The 18201-nt window shown below is 39.8% G+C and overlaps 1 protein-coding gene across 1 annotated transcript; it reads right to left on the bottom strand.

The window, feature by feature from the left end:
- Positions 1-67: 67 nt before the first annotated feature.
- LOC115821748 (NACHT, LRR and PYD domains-containing protein 3-like) lies at positions 68-17095 on the bottom strand. Its single transcript, XM_030785545.1, has 6 exons — positions 17028-17095; positions 13090-14976; positions 12111-12284; positions 7856-8029; positions 3338-3511; positions 68-101 (listed from the first exon to the last, which is right to left on the bottom strand). Exons 1-6 carry the CDS (start codon positions 17093-17095, stop codon positions 68-70), a joined length of 2511 nt encoding a protein of 836 aa, XP_030641405.1.
- Between the last annotated feature and the right edge of the window lie 1106 nt (positions 17096-18201).

The following is an 18201-nucleotide window of genomic DNA, read 5'->3' as shown; positions in this document are numbered from 1 at the left end:
TTATTTTTCACTGTTTGCTCAAGATCTCAAATTAATTAGGTTGTTACCTCGAGAAAACAAAGCTTTGTTATTTCATGATAATGACATAGATAAGTCGAGATCTGGAGAAAACAAAGAAAAATAACACGTTATCATGAGAAAATGGAATCTAAATTAAATGTTAATTCGTGGCATCTTTGGGCTTCCACAGGTAGGCTAAACGATTTGCAATGTGATTGGTTCAGTTGGACTAGCGATGTCTATTTCGAGGTCAGAGAACTTCCTCTTCTCGGACGTATTACACCCCTCCATGTCGTAAACTCTAGGGGCGAGGCATCTAAACTGAGAATATTTGGGGGCATGATATTTAAATGACGATCGTTATCGGCCGCCACATTTATCAACACCCGATCATTCTTATGCTGGTATTGGCAAGATACGAGTGTTTCATGAATCACACGCGAACTGTCATAAGATGATTTCTGCACTCACATCTGCGCTGTTTTCTACGTTAAATCAATAAATGAGGGCCAGTGTGTGTATGTTTATGCGTGGGTGTTGGAGACACACACACATCTAAATACACACTCGCTCTCTTGTTCTCATCTACATAAGAAAGAACACAAACTCTGGCCCTGTTTAGACCTTGCATTAGATCTGATTGTGGTGATCTGATCACAAGTGGACAGCTCTAAAGTTTGTCCATTTAAAGTTCCTGACTTTACAATCTGTCTCCACATGTGTCTCCAGTGACCAATTGCAATCGGATCTCACTTCCCCGCTCTATATGCAAATAAACATGTACATCATTTCCAACACTTGACCCTTTTCACTGGATTTCAGTTTGGCTTTTTTGATAGGAGACAGTGTTTATGACATGTGAGATGAGAGATGATCATTGATGGCCGTTTTGGGACATTAAGCCACATTAAGAGGTTTCCTTATTGTGTGTGTCAGTGGAGAGGAAAAGGTTTAAAATGAGATAACGACCGTACTCCTAGGATTTCAGTTTTGATTTTTTGACAGGAGGGAGTGTTTCTGACAGTAGATGTCCGAGAGAAATTTGGTGATCACTGATCGCAGTTTTGGAACATTAAGCCACGTTAAACTTTTTCACGTTAAACATTGTTGTTTTGAACCGGTGGGAGCAACAATGCATTTCCTGTGCCTAGTCTGTCGGAAATTAAAAGAGAAAGAGGAAGAACTCAAAAAAATATCCATTCTGCCTGTTGTTGTTGTTGTTGCCTGTTGTCACACTTTAATATGACGCTGTTGGCCCACGAATGAGTACGTACGTGAATGAGCTCGTACCTCCGTGTACGAAGAGGGGGCAGTTGAGCAAGCGGTTGTTCAATGTGGTCGAGATCGCATTCGCGTTTGCACCGCTAAAATAATGTGGTCATATGTGGCCAAGACCCCCTCCAAATGTGGCCTAAGCGACTGGATCTCAGTGCGACATCAATGCATCTTGGGGGCATTTTCACCTGTACTTTAGAGCTGTCCACCGGTGATCGGGTCACTAAAATCGGATCTAGTGCAAGGTGTAAACAGGACCTCTCTCTGTCACACACACTCAGAGATAATATCTCTTTTGAACACACACACACACAGACTCCCTCTTGTAACAAGCACACACACACACACACACAATCTCTCTTCTGTACAAACATATAGACACTCCCTCTCTCCACACGCACACACGCACAATCTCTCATCTGTACAGATAAACATACACATCAGGTGCATCAACGAGGGGTGCACCGATCCGAATTTTTCAGTCCCGATACCGATATCGGGGCATCAGGTATCGGCCTATACCGAATACCGATCCGATACTAGTGTTTAATTAATAAGCTGTATACCTCACTGTGTGGAAGAGACTGGGATCATTCTTTTACGTGTAAGGCAACATCAGGCTTGACTTAAACATCGCTTTCCTAACTTTGTAAAACAAAATGTAACAAATAAATACAAATATATATCAATTTACTTGATAGTTCTTTATCATTAAAATAATAATCATGCACCAGCAGCTGAGTAAAAAATCCTCAAAATGAACAGGGATTACAATTCAAGTGTAAACCTTTTAATGCAGCAACAAATTTGTCAGGAATTAAAATTCCAGTATAAAACAAAACTGCATCAAATGAGAACGAAATGTAAGTATTAAATCACAGCTAAGTCACAAGCTAAGGAGCCCTCGTTTTCAATGACTGCTCATTCACAACAATGAATTCTTTTGTTATTTTTGTCGCTTTAACGCAAGTTTCCCGTGTCTTTGCAATGCACCCGACAAAGTTAACTGCTTCTTCGAATTGCCCCCCTTTTTTGGTTGGTTGAATTCGTCGTGTTCTTTGGTGTGATACTTATGGAGGTGCTTGATTAAGTTGGTTGTGTTATAGTTTGCAGTGCTACCATCACCCCATGAAACACTGGCTTTATAGCACGGTTTGCCGGTGTCTGCCTGATAAAACTGGTGAAAAAATCGCTAAATTAAAAACTCTAACGAAGGCTACCCCTAAACAGGACATTTGTGTTTTGACAGCGAAACAGCATTGCAAGCTGCAAAGACACAGTGGGTACATTGGATTTCAACCCGGCAGCAGCGCACTTTCAGATGTTACACGTTACAGACGTTTCGTAATAGAACTTGCCATAGAACTTGCTGACGTAGCAAGCGTGAAATACCTCCAAACTGCTGACCCTTTGCTGTTAGCTCCCTCCATGCTACGTTAGCTCTGCTTTTAGCAAAATGTATGGGTCTACCGGCTGCTTTTAAAGACATGCGCACATAGACGTAAGCATAGAATAACACAGAACTGAATAAATCAGCTCCATTGTCACCAATACCCGATCCAGCTATATGAGTATCAGACCGATATCCGATATCGACATCCCTACTTTCAACACAAACACACACACACACACACACACGCAATCTCTCGTCTGTACAGACAAACATACACACGCTCCCTCTTTCAACACAACACACAAGCACATATACTCTCTCTCTCTCACTCAAACACACAAAAATACAAGTCAACCATCCCTGTCACGCAGACACCAAAACACACACACTCACACACACACGTCTGTATACATATCTAAGTGGGGAGTTCTGTAAGTTTCATGTAACTAAAGAATACTAACCTATCCCTAACCCTCACCCTAACCCTAACCTTAACTCTAACCAAAGAAATGTTTTGACACTGTTTGGTTCACAGACAAACACACACACACACACACACACATACTCTTTCTCACAGATACATACACAAATGCAAATGAACTCACTCCCTCTTTCAAACAAACATATGTCTCTCTCTCTCTCTCACACACGCGGTCCTGTTATACTTACTTGAGTGTGTCCAGTCGACAGTGTGGATCCATCTTTCTGTCAGAGAGCAGCTTCACTCCTGAGTCTCCTGGTTCATTGTAGCTCAGATCCAGTTCTCTCAGGTGTGAGGGGTTTGAACTCAGAGCTGAAGCCAGAGAAGAAAAACCTTCCTCTGTCACCAAACAATGAGATAACCTACAGAGAGAGAGAGAGAGAGAGGGGCAGAGAGATAGTAGGTGTGTGTGTGTGGAAGGAAGGGAGAGAGACTCAGTGTGAGTGGTAAGATACAGTTGTAATGAAATGGAGAGTGTGTGTGAGTGTTTCAGTGTAATCCCTGATGTCCTGAGAGTGGTGATACTGATTAACTGCTGATTTAAACACAAGACACAGCACAGGACACAAACTCATCCTTATGGCTATGACTGAAAACCACCCACCATCTGACCACAAGATTAGGACAGGAACAACATCACTGAGAGAGAGAGATTTTAGAGTTTGGGATGTGAACCTAAAGGTTTTAAACATATGAAACAGCTCCTGATCTGAGCTGTGTAGTTATTAGAGCAGCAAAGAGGACATTTGACCTGTTTCAATCTTTTTGTCCTTTCACCAGGAAGAATGAGATGTGATTAACTGTGTGGGTAAAGTTCTCACTTTTTATGGACTATAGTTTCTGTGTTTTCCCTTCTAGTCAGCATTTAAACACATAAAGTAATAATGACATTTACCATAACACACTGACAATACTTTACAGAGGGGCTGCTGGTTTGAAACACACACACACACACACACACACACACACACACACACACACAGGTATCATGGTCTGACTGACTGATTTGCAGCTTTCTTGTCTCTCCAGTCCTATTATGCAGTATGAAAACTCAATACAATAAATCAATGTTCAGACTGAAGACTACACTTATTACTGTCTGTGTAATCCTGTTACTCTTACAAATACATGGTACAAAAGACTATCTATAACTACAGAGAGTCAAAATCATATAGTGTCTTTTTTTAAATGGCTGATGACATCATACCAACACAAACACTTCCTCTGAGAGACAAATGTAACAGTTATGTAAACAAAAGCAAAGTCATATTTGGGACAGTCAGTTTTCACTTTGGGATAGTTGAGAAAAAGTTTCAGGAAAGTTCTAGGATGGTTTTGAAAACAGTTAGTCTGGATCCCTGCTTAAAACATTAATTCAGACAAAACATATTATCAGTTTTGTATTTTCAATAACTGACTAACACTGACCTCAGTATCTCCAGTTTACAGTGTGGATCTTTCAGTCCCACACAGAGAAACTTCACTCCTGAATCCCGAAGGTCATTGTTACTCAGGTCCAGTTCTCTCAGGGGACAGTTTACTGACTGTAGAACTGAGGCTATAGATGAACAGGACTGTTCAGTGAGTTTACAACCAGCAAGTCTGGAGAGAGAGAGAGAGAGAGAGAGAGAGAGAGAGAAAGAGATGACAAACACAGATATAATTATATATTCACAGTCATATTCACATATCCATAAATATTCAAATAGGTGAAAGTAGTCAACCAGAATGACATAATAATAACACGACTACTTGACTAGTTTTAAAATAATCAGTAACACTTTACAATAAGACTACCCTTACAAAGGGTTTGTGAACGGTTTATAATTAGATTATAAATTAGGTTGTGAACATTTTATAAATCATTAATAAGCTGTTATAAACCATTAGTTAAAAAGCGCAACAGTCACCCGTTGCTTGCCAAATAGTGATCCCACATTTATCTGTATTGTTAAGCCTCTGATCTCATTGGTTACTTAGCTTACTTTGTCTTCTCCATCAGCCAGCATTTATACCTGTCACCCCCTCAGATATTTGTTAATAAGTTACTAGCACTTAACCACCATTAACATATCTTAATAGTCAAAAAGTTTCATCTGGCATATCCAGTTATTGCATATCAAATTCTCATAACAAATTACCAAATTCATACACTAAGGCTGCAATATTGTTTACCATGACATTTTCAGCATGCTATCAGCAGCCATCCTCATTACTATCATGGGTTTTGATATGACGTATGCAGTCATATTAAAGTGGTATGTTGGGGGTAGACGGGATGAGCTTCCCAGCATGCCTTGGGGCGATGGACTGTTGTTTAACCCCAGTTCACCATTGTTCAGTTTCTGTTTCCTGTTGTGGCCAGTGGAAGTGTATGTGTATTGTTCATCATGTAGTCTTGCATTGTGTAGTCAGTTCTTGTGATAGTTTAATGTAATCTGTTTACCGTAAATATAATTGTCTGCATGAATGATGTACTTCCCTCCTAATGTGTTAGTATTACGTTACCTCCTGGCAAAATAAAAGGCGCTCTCTTCACTCTAGAGAAAATTCAGCCACTCATTAGTAAATGCTGATGTGTTTTACACTTTACAATAAGGCTCCTGTTTGCCAGTTATAAATGTTAGTAGCTCATCAGCAAATGGTCATAAAAAGGAGATGAAGCCGACTGTTTATCATGCTCACTGATAAAAGGAGAACATAAAGTCAGCTAAGCAAGATCTGAGATTTAACAGAATAGACAGACAGTGCAGCAGTGACTTGATCTTGCCAAATAGTGAGCCCGCATCGATGTCTGAAAACTGAGTTATAACTTGTTTATAATTGCTTATTAATTATTTATAAGGTGTTTACAACTTAATTAATAACCCAATTGTAAACCATTTATGAATCCTGTAAAAGGGTAGTCTTATTGTACAGTGGTACCAAATAATCTCCATCAGATCCAAGATCCAAACCTGTCCCAGTCAAGCCGTTTGTTAACTATCAAACTGATCTGTAAGTGAAGTATAAGGCAAATGACTAGGGATCAACATTCATTCCCAACATAATAACCTGTCCCCTCACTTTCTCTCTCTATATACTGTCTTCCACCGTATACCGCTAGCACAGGAAACAAATTCATCCTTATGGCTATGACTGCTGACAACTCGTCATCTAACCACAAGATCATACCTGCCAACATTTAGGTCTAAAAATAGGGGAGATTTTTTTTTGGGGGGGGGGGGGGGGGGTTGGGGGGGCTATAAGTAAACAAATATCACAGAGGCACTGCAGTTGAACACAGTGGTGCAAAATACATCAATTTATATTGACATTTATCATTTCACAAACATAATATTAATAAGTCTGTCTATGTATGCATTTGCCTCTGAGTTTATGTGTGTGTTGTTGTATGTTGCTGTATGCTTGTAAGTACGTGTGTATAAGTGAATGTGAGTGTGCATGTTGTAATGAGCATGATGACATGGTGTGCACGTGAGTGGACAGTATAAAAGCCTTGTAGCGCGCAGGTTGTGTGTGTGGGGGAATGAAACATTACAGCTCTTCTGGTGGCTTCCCTATCCATCTGTGCCTCAAATAAAGAGCCATTGGTAAGCTGCCCCAAGTCCGTGTGTGCCGCACGGGTGGGCCTCCGCTAACATTAGGGAGCAGTAAGTAATGTCCTCTCCGTTAGCTTGTGCTATTCCTCTAACTTAACCATCACAGTACTGCTAACGTCTAATAGGTGTCCGTGTATGATGATTACTCATTATAAAGTTTGAGGGCCATGCAAATGATGGGAGTTTCCCGGGAGAAACAACAAAACGGGAGGGCGCCGGGAGATGGCGCTGAAATATGGGAGAAACCCGGGAAAAACGGGAGTGTTGGCACGTATGCACAAGATGAGGACAGGAACAATATCACGGAGAGAGAAAGATATTTTTTAGTTTTGGGGTGTGAACATAAACGTTTTAAACATATGAAACAGCTCCTGATCTGGGCTGTGTAGTTATTAGAGCAGCAAAGAGGACATTTGAACTGTTTCAATCTTTTTGTCCTTTCACCAGGAAGAATGAGATGTGATTAACTGTGTGGGTAAAGTTCTCACTTTTTATGGACTATAGTTTCTGTGTTTTCCCTTCTAGTCAGCACTTAAACACATAAAGTAATAATGACATTTACCATAACTCACACTGACAATACTTTGTTCTTTACAGAGGGGCTGCTGGTTTGAAAAACACACACACACACACACACACACACACACACACACACACACACACAGGTATCATAGACTGATTAACTGATTTGCAGCTTTCTTGTCTCTCCAGTCCTATTATGCAGTATGAAAACTCAATACAGTAAATCAATGTTCAGACTGAAGACAACAGTTATTACTGTCTGTGTAATTGTGTTACTCTTACAAATACATGGTAAAAGACTATCCATAACTATAGAGAGTCAAAATCATATATTTTTTTAAATGGCTGATGACATTACAGCAACACAAACACTTCATCTGAGAAATAAATATAACAGTTATGTAAACAAAAGCAAAGTCATATTTGGGACAGTCAGTTTTCACTTTGGGATACTTGAGACAAAGTTTCAGGAAAGTTCTAGGATGGTTCTGAAAACAGTTAGTCTGGATCCCTGCTTAAAACATTAATTCAGACAAAACACATGATCATATATTGTATTTTCAATAACTGACTAATACTGACCTCAGTATCTCCAGTTTACAGTGTGGATTCTTCAGTCCCTCATAGAGAAACTTCACTCCTGAATCCTGAAGGTCATTGTTACTCAGGTCCAGTTCTCTCAGGGGACAGTTTACTGACTGTAGAACTGAGGCTACAGCTTCACAGGACTGTTCAGTGAGTTCACAACCAGAAAGTCTGGAGGGAGAGAGAGAGAGAGAGAGAGAGAGAGAGAGAATGATGACAAACACAGATATAATTATATATTCACAGTCATATTCACATATTCATAAATATTAAACTAGGTGACAGTAGTCAACCAAAGTGACATAATAATAACACGACTAGTTGACTAGTTTTAAAATAATTACCATCTGATCCAAGATCCAAACCTGTCCCACTCAAAACACCAAAGAAAACCGTTTGTTAACTATCAAATTGATCTGTAAGTGAAGTATAAGGCAAATGACTAGAGATCAACATTCATTCCCAACATAATAACCTGTCCCCTCACTTTCTCTCTATATACACTGTCTTCTACCGTATACCGCTAAACCCCTGAATCACACTATTAAGTCTCCACTGCTTTTTCAAAGCCGTACTTCCCTATTTTACCAACAAGTTCAGTTGTCCATTCATTTAAAAACCTTTACCGAGTTAATGACCAATATGAACACAGCAAACTACAGAATCTGCAAGAGAAAAGTAGATTTCAGTCAGAGATTTCTCCGGTCTTCGACTGAAAGTGGACACGCTGTGTCTGGAGAGAGAATCCCCTCACATAGTATAGCTAACGTGTCAGAGGCTAATTACAAAACCGTTTGAACACACATTGGAAGAGATACGGTGACTCATATAAAAATGCATTTTTATGTTGCTTGAGGGAACAAGACTTACTTTGAATGTTAACGGACAGTGAATCAGGTGCTGCTGTCATTTCTAACAAACTGGACTCTTTCCCGTTCTCCAGTTTTTACCTCAGAGAACTCGCTCGGTCTTTTACGTTTCTGTTCCTGCAGTTCGCGGGTTTGAGAAATGAGTCTCTCGCTTTTCTGTCAGGTTTGGAATAATAATCCCATCACGTGCTACGGCTAACGTGTCACAGACTAAATACAAAACCGTTTGAGCTCAAATAAAGATGGATAGTCGAAATATTTGTCTGATTATCTCTTCATTCAAATACACAGAAAGGATACGTACACTGTGTGTAAAGAGAGAGAAAGTGGACGCCCTAGTGGAAATTCCAGTTGAAAAACCAGTAGCCAGTCTATTGGGATGAACTGGTCTCTATTGGTCTCTACTGGTTTCTATTAGTTCCAACTGGGTTTTGAGATTCTATTGGTTTGCCCAGTTAAGAATACAAGTTTAAACCATTTTAAACCCGTTCAGACCAATAGAGCCATGGGCAGTGGCTGCTCCACCAGTTCAACCCAGTTGAAACCAATAGGATGTAACTGGTGTTGTCTGCTATTCATTTCAACTATCAATTAGTCTCAACTCAACAAACCCAATACCTGCACTTGGTGAGAAAGTGCTGTACATTGAGAATGCACTCAAAAATAATGAAATATAATTAAATGAATTGTTCGATTCATCAATTAACAACGTACAAAGTGCACTAAAGAGAATACATTGATTTTTTTTTAAATGTCCAGTCATTTGTAAAACATTTGAACCACTAGCGTTTCTTTTAAAAATAAGTGTTTAAATTGAACATGAAATTCATATTCAGTTTAAAAACACTAATTTTTAAAGTTGTATGTTGCTTAAAGAAAGTTCTCTGCCTTCCTGCTGGTCAGTTTTTATTAATTATATTTTGCCGGCTATAACTGCATGACCAAAGAAGTGCACACACTGTTTATCTGGACATGATCATACTGAAACAATTATATTACATCAGAGCAAGCATTTTGATCACATGATCAGCTTGTCCTCCGTCTCGACTGAAGAGATACCTGGGAAGGGGGCGTGGCCCCTAGCCCTTCTTGAGTAATCTGATTGGTGTATTCAAAAATCCTTGCTGTAACGTCGCACGAAGGCAAGCAATCAAAACCCGCGAATTTCGCTTCCGGTAAAACGCAGCTTTACAGTTACAACCTACAGTTAGCCTTTGTTCACACAGTAAAAAAAAAAGTTTGCTCTGGTAAGGTACTTGGAAGATAATTATCGGGCTGTTGTTCCCTTTTCTCGTATAAACAATTTCGACGAAACAACCAAGTACTGGGTGTTCGGATGACGGAGCCTGCTGTAATTTCAAACTTTTCAATACGCGCCGATTACATCTACTCTCTGTTCGATCTGGAATGAAAATCCCCACACATGCTATAGCTAACATGTGTCTCGGAGCAGAAAACCGTTTGAATTCTAAACGGATCATTTAAATATTTCGCCCATTATTAATGCATTACATTACACAAAACGCATACTTACATTGTGTTTTAACGTATGGAGGACGAAGACAGTGGAGTCGATTGCAGTTATTTCCAATCTTTTCTGACACTGACGGTTACTTCTAATTTTACCTCAGAAACTTGCCGTGCGCGTTGGCTGTTTTGGCAGACTTCAGAAATTAGTCTCTAGATTTGCTATTGGCTGTTAGGTTGCCAAGCGATGACAGCCAAGAATCATCTTTTTTTGCTTATTTGATAGATAGATAGATAGATAGATAGATAGATAGATAGATAGATAGATAGATAGATAGATAGATAGATAGATAGATAGTGTCACGACTCGGCTCAAAAGAGGTGACAAAAAGAAGGGCAGAACACGCACAGATCACATTAAGGACAAAGCAAATTTATTATAAAAGGAAAAACACCCATAATTTAACAATTAGACTGGTAGTCAGTAGTATCAGTAGTGTAGGCAAGGTATGGATGTGTGTTAGAGAAGTGTGAGGGTGTTGAAATGGAGCAACCAAAATCCTCAGGAAACAAAAGGTGGAGACCTGAGGAAAAGAGAAACAGAAAAGAGTTAGAAGGAAGGGGGGAGGGCAAGAGAGGGGAAGAACCGTCAGTTCCCTTTAGGCTTTATACACCTGGAGATCAGAACACCCTGGTGCCCAACATCAACCAGGACGGCCCTCCCACTCCAACACCCAACTGCACCCAACACAGATACAGAGCAGAGGCCGTCACAATAGATAGTATTTGTTCCCATGGGAAAATTAGTTTGCAGCACAGTCACAAGGCATTTCATCACAACATCACAGACTTCCTAACAGACCAACAGACATACTCGATGAATACCGCCCTTACACCCACATTTTCGCTTCGTCTGTGTAGTACCTCTCTTAGGATTTGTTCTAAGACAGTGCGGTATCAAGTCTACAACGGCTGAATAGTCTGGAGATATGTGATCGTGAAACGACAGTTAGAATTCTCTGCTGTATTGGATCTCACAGGCTGCGTCACCAGTAACATAACCATGGTTGCGTCCTTGGGTAAAATATATGTTTAAAATCACCATAAACAATCCAATCCCAGCACCATAACGCGAAACCTATAGTTGAAACTTCAGTACAGGCAAAGTCTGAAGTAAGGAGCATAAACGACACGATAAAAACATACAAATGCCAAGTGTGAAACACAGCAAGGCAGCCACAGAGCAGCGCCCCACAAGTCACCATGGCTGGGATTTGTAGACGTCTGTTCTGAGATCATTCTTTCACTGATATAGTTACGGTTCAGTGATGTTTACGCATCAAATGACTTTAATTTGTTTTCTGCTTCGCCATATCAGAATATTACAATGAGGTCGAAATCTTCAAAATGCCTTATGAGGTTATTTTTTTCTTTTCCCCCAACCCCTGACTACTGTTTCAGTAAAAGACATGTTTGTCGTTTGTGGGTTTATAGGATGGGTGACAATAGCATGACGATGTCTCTTATAATCATACTGTATGTTTTATTATAGTGTAACCTCAGTAAACTACTGTTGGTCAATCTCTTTAAATACAAGGCTCCTGATGCCCCTGTATAGTAAATGGTTAAATGTGAACAAGTAAAATGTAAACTAGTTGTGGAGTACAGTTCTATCCTGTGGTGTCTTCTGTTTCACACTGGGACACAGCACAGCAAGATTTCAGCATATAAATCAACATAACAAGAGATCATTTTAATCCAGACCACACAAAAGATACACAAGAAAAGACATGAAAACTGATAAATTTAGGTGAATTAATTCAGCTAGAGATCTAATCCACAGGCAAATCCAGTGTAAAGAAATGACACAAAACATTTTATTAAAAATATCTTTTCAGTTCCCGACTATTACTGACCTCAGTATCTCCACTTTACAGTGTGGATTCTTCAGTCCCACACAGAGAAACTTCACTCCTGAATCCTGAAGGTCATTGTTACTCAGGTCCAGTTCTCTCAGGGGACAGTTTACTGACTGTAGAACTGAGGCTACAGATGAACAGGACTGTTCAGTGAGATTACAGCCAGCAAGTCTGGAGAGAGAGAGAGAGAGAGAGAGAGAGAGAGAGAGAGAGAGAGAGAGAGAGAGAGAGAGAGTCACAAGAGCTTGAAATGTATTTAAATTTTCCTATATTAATCTTTATGTACAGACTATGATTTTGATCTTGTTCACAAAGTCAAAACCTATCCGTCAGCTACAAACTGTTCTAAGGCTGATAAAAATGTCTTTGTCAACACTGAACTGAAACATTGACCATGAAAACCACTGTTTTACACCCTGGTTTGACAAACAAGGTTCTTTTACTATTTCCAAATGTGTAATAAATGTAAATAGGTGTAAAGCTGTAATTGTTTTGAATTAATGTAAATAGTTCTTTTTAAAAAAGCTTTCAAACATTTTCTGGCCCATGAACAAGGTCTGGTTCTGAAATCCGGCCCATTTGAATGAGTAGTTGAAAAGCCCTGGCCTATGTACTGTGGTATCAGACCTATTAAAACTGAGGAGACTAAAAATAATGATAAAAACAGTTATAATAATGTATAACACACAACCTGCATATTTTATATGCACAGATATTTCACTGCCCATCATCCATATACTGTAATGTCATGTATGTAAGTTTGCCTCCATGAATCTATTCTCTCCTGTAATGTTTATGGTATATAATATTTGATGATATCCAATAATTTCAAAACTGAAAACAAACTGAGAATACTTCCAAAAACACATACCTGCATCTTGGAACATGGCACAGATCAGCCATATTTCATTTTCCTTTCATATAATGCAACTATAAGAGTGTTACTTTTTAAAAACATGTCAAACTAAAAACTCACAGAGCTTTTCTGCAGCACCTCACAGCTGGGAGCAGTCTCCTACGACCCTCATCTGATGTCTTGTATTTCTTCAGGTCAAACTCATCCAGCACCTCCTCTGACATCAGAAACATGTAGGCCAGTGCTGTGCAGTGTGCAAGTGAGAGTTTAGTTCTGTAATTTTCAGACTTGACAAAAGCCTGAATTTCTTCATGGAGAGAGTTATAATTCATTTCAGTCAGGCAGTGCAGTAGATTGATCCATCTCTCAGGCGGGACACCATCTTTATTCAGCTTTTTGATGTAACAGCTTATTTTCTTGATGTTTATTTGGTAGTTCTGTGTGTGTGTCAGCAGGCCTTGTAGGAGTTTCTGGTTGGACTCCAGTGAGATGCCATGAAGGAAGCGGACAAACAGATCGAGACGTCCATCCTTACTCTCCAGAGATTTATTCACAGCTTTCTTCAGCAACTCAGCCAACCAAAGATATTTTGGCTCCATTCTGGTCTCTTCCTGCATAAAATACTCCAGTGCCTCCATGTTCCTGTTTACATAGCAGTAAAACACATAGAGAGCAGCAAAGAACTCTTGAACACTCAGATGCACAAAGGAGTAGACCTTCTTCTGACCAAGCACAGATTCCTCCTTAAAGATCTCAGTACAAATCCCAGAGTACACTGTGGCTTCACTCACATCAATGCCACATTCTCTCAGATCCTTTTCATAAAACATGATATTGCCCCTCAGCAACTGATTAAAAGCCAGTTTGGCAAGTTTCAGAAAGATCTCCTTGCTTGATTCCAGAAGATTCTTTGAGTCTGTCTCAATTTTCTCCTCATATTTCTGCTTCTTCATTTTAGTCTGAATGAGCAGGAAGTGTGTGTACATCTCAGTCAGAGTTTTAGGGATCTCTTTAACATTGTCTTGACGCAGCATTTCCTGAAGCACAGTGGCTGAAATCCAACAGAACACTGGGATGTGACACATGATGTGGAGACTCACTGATGTCTTGATGTGTGAGATGATTCTGTTGGCTTGACTCTCATCACTGACTCGTTTTCTGAAGTATTCCTCTTTCTGTGAATCACTGAATCCTTGGACTTCTGTCACACGACTGATGAATTGAGAGGGGATCTGACTGGCTGCTGCTGGTCTGGAGGTTATCCAGATGAGTGCAGAGGGAAGAAGATTTCCTTGAATGAGGTCTGATATCAGCATACTCACTGATGATGTTGTGGTCACATCACACAGACTCTGACAAAAATTCAACTGAAGTCGACTCTCATCAAAACCATCAAAGATGAATAGCATTTTACAGTCATTATATTTCTTTGGATCCAAGTCCTTCAGTTCTGGGTGAAACTCTAACAGGAGTCCATGAAGACTGAACTGTTCATCTTTAACCAAGTTCAGTTCTCTAAAAGGAAGAACCAGCATGAAAGCAATGTCCTGATTGGTCCTTCCTTCTGCCCAGTCCAGAATGAACTTCTGCACAGAGACTGTTTTTCCAATTCCAGCAATGCCCTTGGTGAGTACAGTTCTGATTTCTGGCTTTTTTCTGTCCCCTTCAGGTTCCTGACTAAACGAGGCTTTTTTCTGCTCTTTAGGTCTGTTGGTTGACAATGGTTTGAAGATGTCATTGCAGCTGATTGGTTTGTCTTGAGAAACCCATTTCCTGGATACTGATTCAATCTGTAAAACCTCATGTTTCTCATTCACTCCTTCACTCTCTCCCTCTGTAATGTAGAGCTCTGTGTAAATGCTGTTGAGGAGGGTTTGGTTTTCTTTCAGTGCAACACCTTCATATAAGCACTCATACTTCTTTTTCAGGGTGGTTTTATGACCCTCAATGATTCTCAGCAGGACATCATCTGACTCAGACACAGATGTGTTATGTTGGCCGTTTTGGCTGCATCCAGATTGATTCTCAATAAGATCTGTCTCCACACTGCAGAGAGAGAGAGAGAGAGAGAGAGACAGAGAGAGAGAGAGAGAGAGTTGGTTAAAAAACATAATCTCTCAGAACTTGCTGACACAGACCACACTTGGACTGATCCTGGATCAGACCTGAGTTTCCATATTTGACAGATACTTTCTTTGGGAGTCATATGACTCCATCAAGGCTGGCAGACTGAACCCTTCTCATCAGCCTTGTAGTTGAGTTTAGGGCTCATATACAGTTGGGATGATAGTGATGAAGTGTAACAATAATGATTGACAGCTGTTTAGGGCTTAGCCGTGTCTATTGAGGGAAAAGTGCTGTTAATTCACTGCCCACATTTTTCCTCCCTGTCCGGGGATCAAACCAGCAATGGTTCGGCCCCAAGCCCACTTCACTAACCTTTAGGCCCCGGCTGCTCAGTTTGGTTACTGACAGAATTTCAGACAGAGAATCAATTCTTGATCAGTGTTAATTCCAATTAAAAACAATAAGTCATCCAAATCATTGTTCCTTAAATCTCTCTCCACAGTTTTGATGGTTGTGAACTGTGTCCTTATGGGATGAGAATGATTTGAATGGTGTGTAAAGAATGGGGCTGACTGGGTTTATTTAGTGCTTGTATAATTGTTCCTGTAGAAACCACAGTAATGAATGAGGGCTGTTATACAGGGAGAGACATTGCACTGCAGTGATTTTTGTGCACTGGGTCTTCCAGTATTACCACACACCCTACACACCAATTTATCATTCTTTCCCAGTACTGACTGATACTGGTCTTTACTGTGCTGTCCTGTTATGTGAGCTTTGTCTCCTCTGTGAGTGGAGTCAATCACACATTTATATTTTCTCATGTTTTTATGGGAACTCAGTGTCTTACTGAGTCAGTTCTGCTACATTTATGGAGGAGACTCACTGTGGTTCAGAGGGGACTGGTTCTCTGCTGAAGTCTGGAGGTTTATGCATGGATCTGTCACTCTTCATAGACACACAGCTGGGTACTGGAGATCCTGGTCTCTGAGACTGAGGTCTTGGAGAATTGAGCAGGTAAGTCAGTGCAGAATATACAGCATATCATGTCATAAACACTGGTCAGTGTGACAGAGTGACAATAAGGAATCATCTGCTGAAAAATCATCTGAAAATCATTGAAGAGTTTACAGGTAAAGTGACTGAATCAGTATGTGACAGTTCCTGTTGTTTGGTGACCATTTCATTTAATCATATCAATGTTTGGTTTCATAACAGCCAAGAACTACAACATATGAACAGCATTTTGTTTGTGTTTTAGTTTCACTCTCTTTGATTCCAAATATCTGAATGAAAATATCCACACATCTCACTGTAACCTGTGTGACCTCTCTTTAGCTGTGTTTATACACACTTATACTATCAGTGTGAATATATTATACACAGTGTCAATATCTGTTTATATTAGACATAGAGTTAATACAGTATAAATACAGTCACTCACTGTGACTCAGAGGGAACTGGTTCTCTGCTGAAGTCTGGAGGTTTATGCATGGATCTGTCACTCTTCATAGACACACAGCTGAGTACTGGAGATCCTGGTCTCTGAGACTGAGGTCTTGGAGAATTGAGCAGGTAAGTCAGTGTATAATATACAGCATATCATGTCATAAACACTGGTCAATGTGACAGAGTGACATAAAGGAATCATCTGCTGAAAAATCATCTGAAAATCACTGAGGAGTTTACAGGTAAAGTGACTGAATCAGTATGTGACATTTCCTGGTGTTTTGTGACTACTTCATTTAATCATATCAATGTTTGGTTTCATAACAGCCAAGAACTACAACATATGAACAGCATTTTGTTTGTGTTTTAGTTTCACTCTCTTTGATTCCAAATATCTGAATGAAAATATCCACACATCTCACTGTAACCTGTGTGATCTCTCTATAGCTGTGTTTATACACACTGACGTTGTCAGTATGAATATATTATACACAGTGTTAATATCAATTTATATGATACATGCAGTTAATACAGTCACTCACTGTGACTCAGAGCAGACTGCTTCTCTGCTGAAGTCTGGAGGTTTATGCATGGATCTGTCACTCTTCATAGACACACAGCTGGGTACTGGAGATCCTGGTCTCTGTGTCCTGTAGTCAACAGGATCCTCCTCCTCACACTGTCCAGACTGACTCATTCTACAGACAGTGTTCTTCTCCTCTCTGTCCCCACAGTCAGTCCTTTTAGTTTTCTCCATTCTCACAATGTCCAGTGAGACTTGTTCAGGTCTGTGGACACAGAGAATACACTTGTTTTAGTCCTTTGCACTCACACACACACAGTCACATTCAGTTATAAACAGCAGTGTGTGTACAGAGACCAAACATATAGCGTGTGTTGACCATATTCATTTGTTTGATTCTGGTCAGATTCATGCCCATCTTAAAAACTGAACTTCCCAATAAACTCCTCATCTGTCAAACATAACAATTAACTCTCTTTATGTTACTGACATAAAGTGTGCGTGCATTTTAAGGTGAGACAGTGATTCCCCCCAGCCATTATAAATGATCAGGAACCAGATCAAACGCTCAACCAGTGACTTGCAGAAAATGGGAAATTCACATGAATAAAATGCATATATATGTATATATATAAAGCTTACCATGTTTGAATAAAAATGATCAAAATGTTTTTCTTATAAATAGTGAAAAGCGTGAAGTAGAGAAGATTACCTTCTGTCAGGTGACTATGTAAGTCTTCAGTCAGACAGGTCCAGTTCACCATCAGTCCAAACTGTTTGGAAAGTTCTGGTTCCCTAGTTCAGAACTCACAGCACATGTTTAAAATCTTAATGACTCTTGACTGGGTTACTCCAATGTTTCTGTTAAAAATGTTTCTCTCCAAACATGTCTCAGCCTCCATAGAGAGACACAGCTATACACCATAAGTTCAAAGAGCAGGAATCAGACAAGTTAGTTCCTGGTTTATGAAGTGCAAAGATCAAACTTCACCTTATCAGAACAACAATAAACCTTTCAGTCCGCTTCATTCTCATTATGTTCCAGACGTCAGGTAGAAATGGTATAAAGACACATAAACCAAGGCATGTGACTGTGTGTTCACACAGTGACACATTTTTGCGCTTTATGAACTATAAATATGACAGAAAAAGAGAGCGAGAGAGACCCAGATGTTTGATTCAGTACATAATTA

This window comes from Chanos chanos, chromosome 9 (genome assembly GCF_902362185.1).
Source record: "Chanos chanos chromosome 9, fChaCha1.1, whole genome shotgun sequence".
Classification (NCBI taxonomy): domain Eukaryota; kingdom Metazoa; phylum Chordata; class Actinopteri; order Gonorynchiformes; family Chanidae; genus Chanos; species Chanos chanos.
Note: the sequence above shows the minus strand (reverse complement) of the source record. Positions and strands in the feature narration are given on the sequence as shown.

What these genes read in the sequence shown, in the direction of transcription:
- LOC115821748 (XM_030785545.1), bottom strand. Translation starts at nt 17,095, where the DNA reads ATGAAGAGTGACAGATCCATGCATAAACCTCCAGACTTCAGCAGAGAA. An exon ending in AGGTGCTGCAGAAAAGCTCT is followed by an intron (nt 12,285 to 13,089) that starts GTGAGTTTTTAG and finishes CTCTCTCTCCAG; the next exon opens with ACTTGCTGGCTGTAATCTCA. An exon ending in TGTAAAGTGGAGATACTGAG is followed by an intron (nt 8,030 to 12,110) that starts GTCAGTAATAGT and finishes CTCTCCCTCCAG; the next exon opens with ACTTTCTGGTTGTGAACTCA.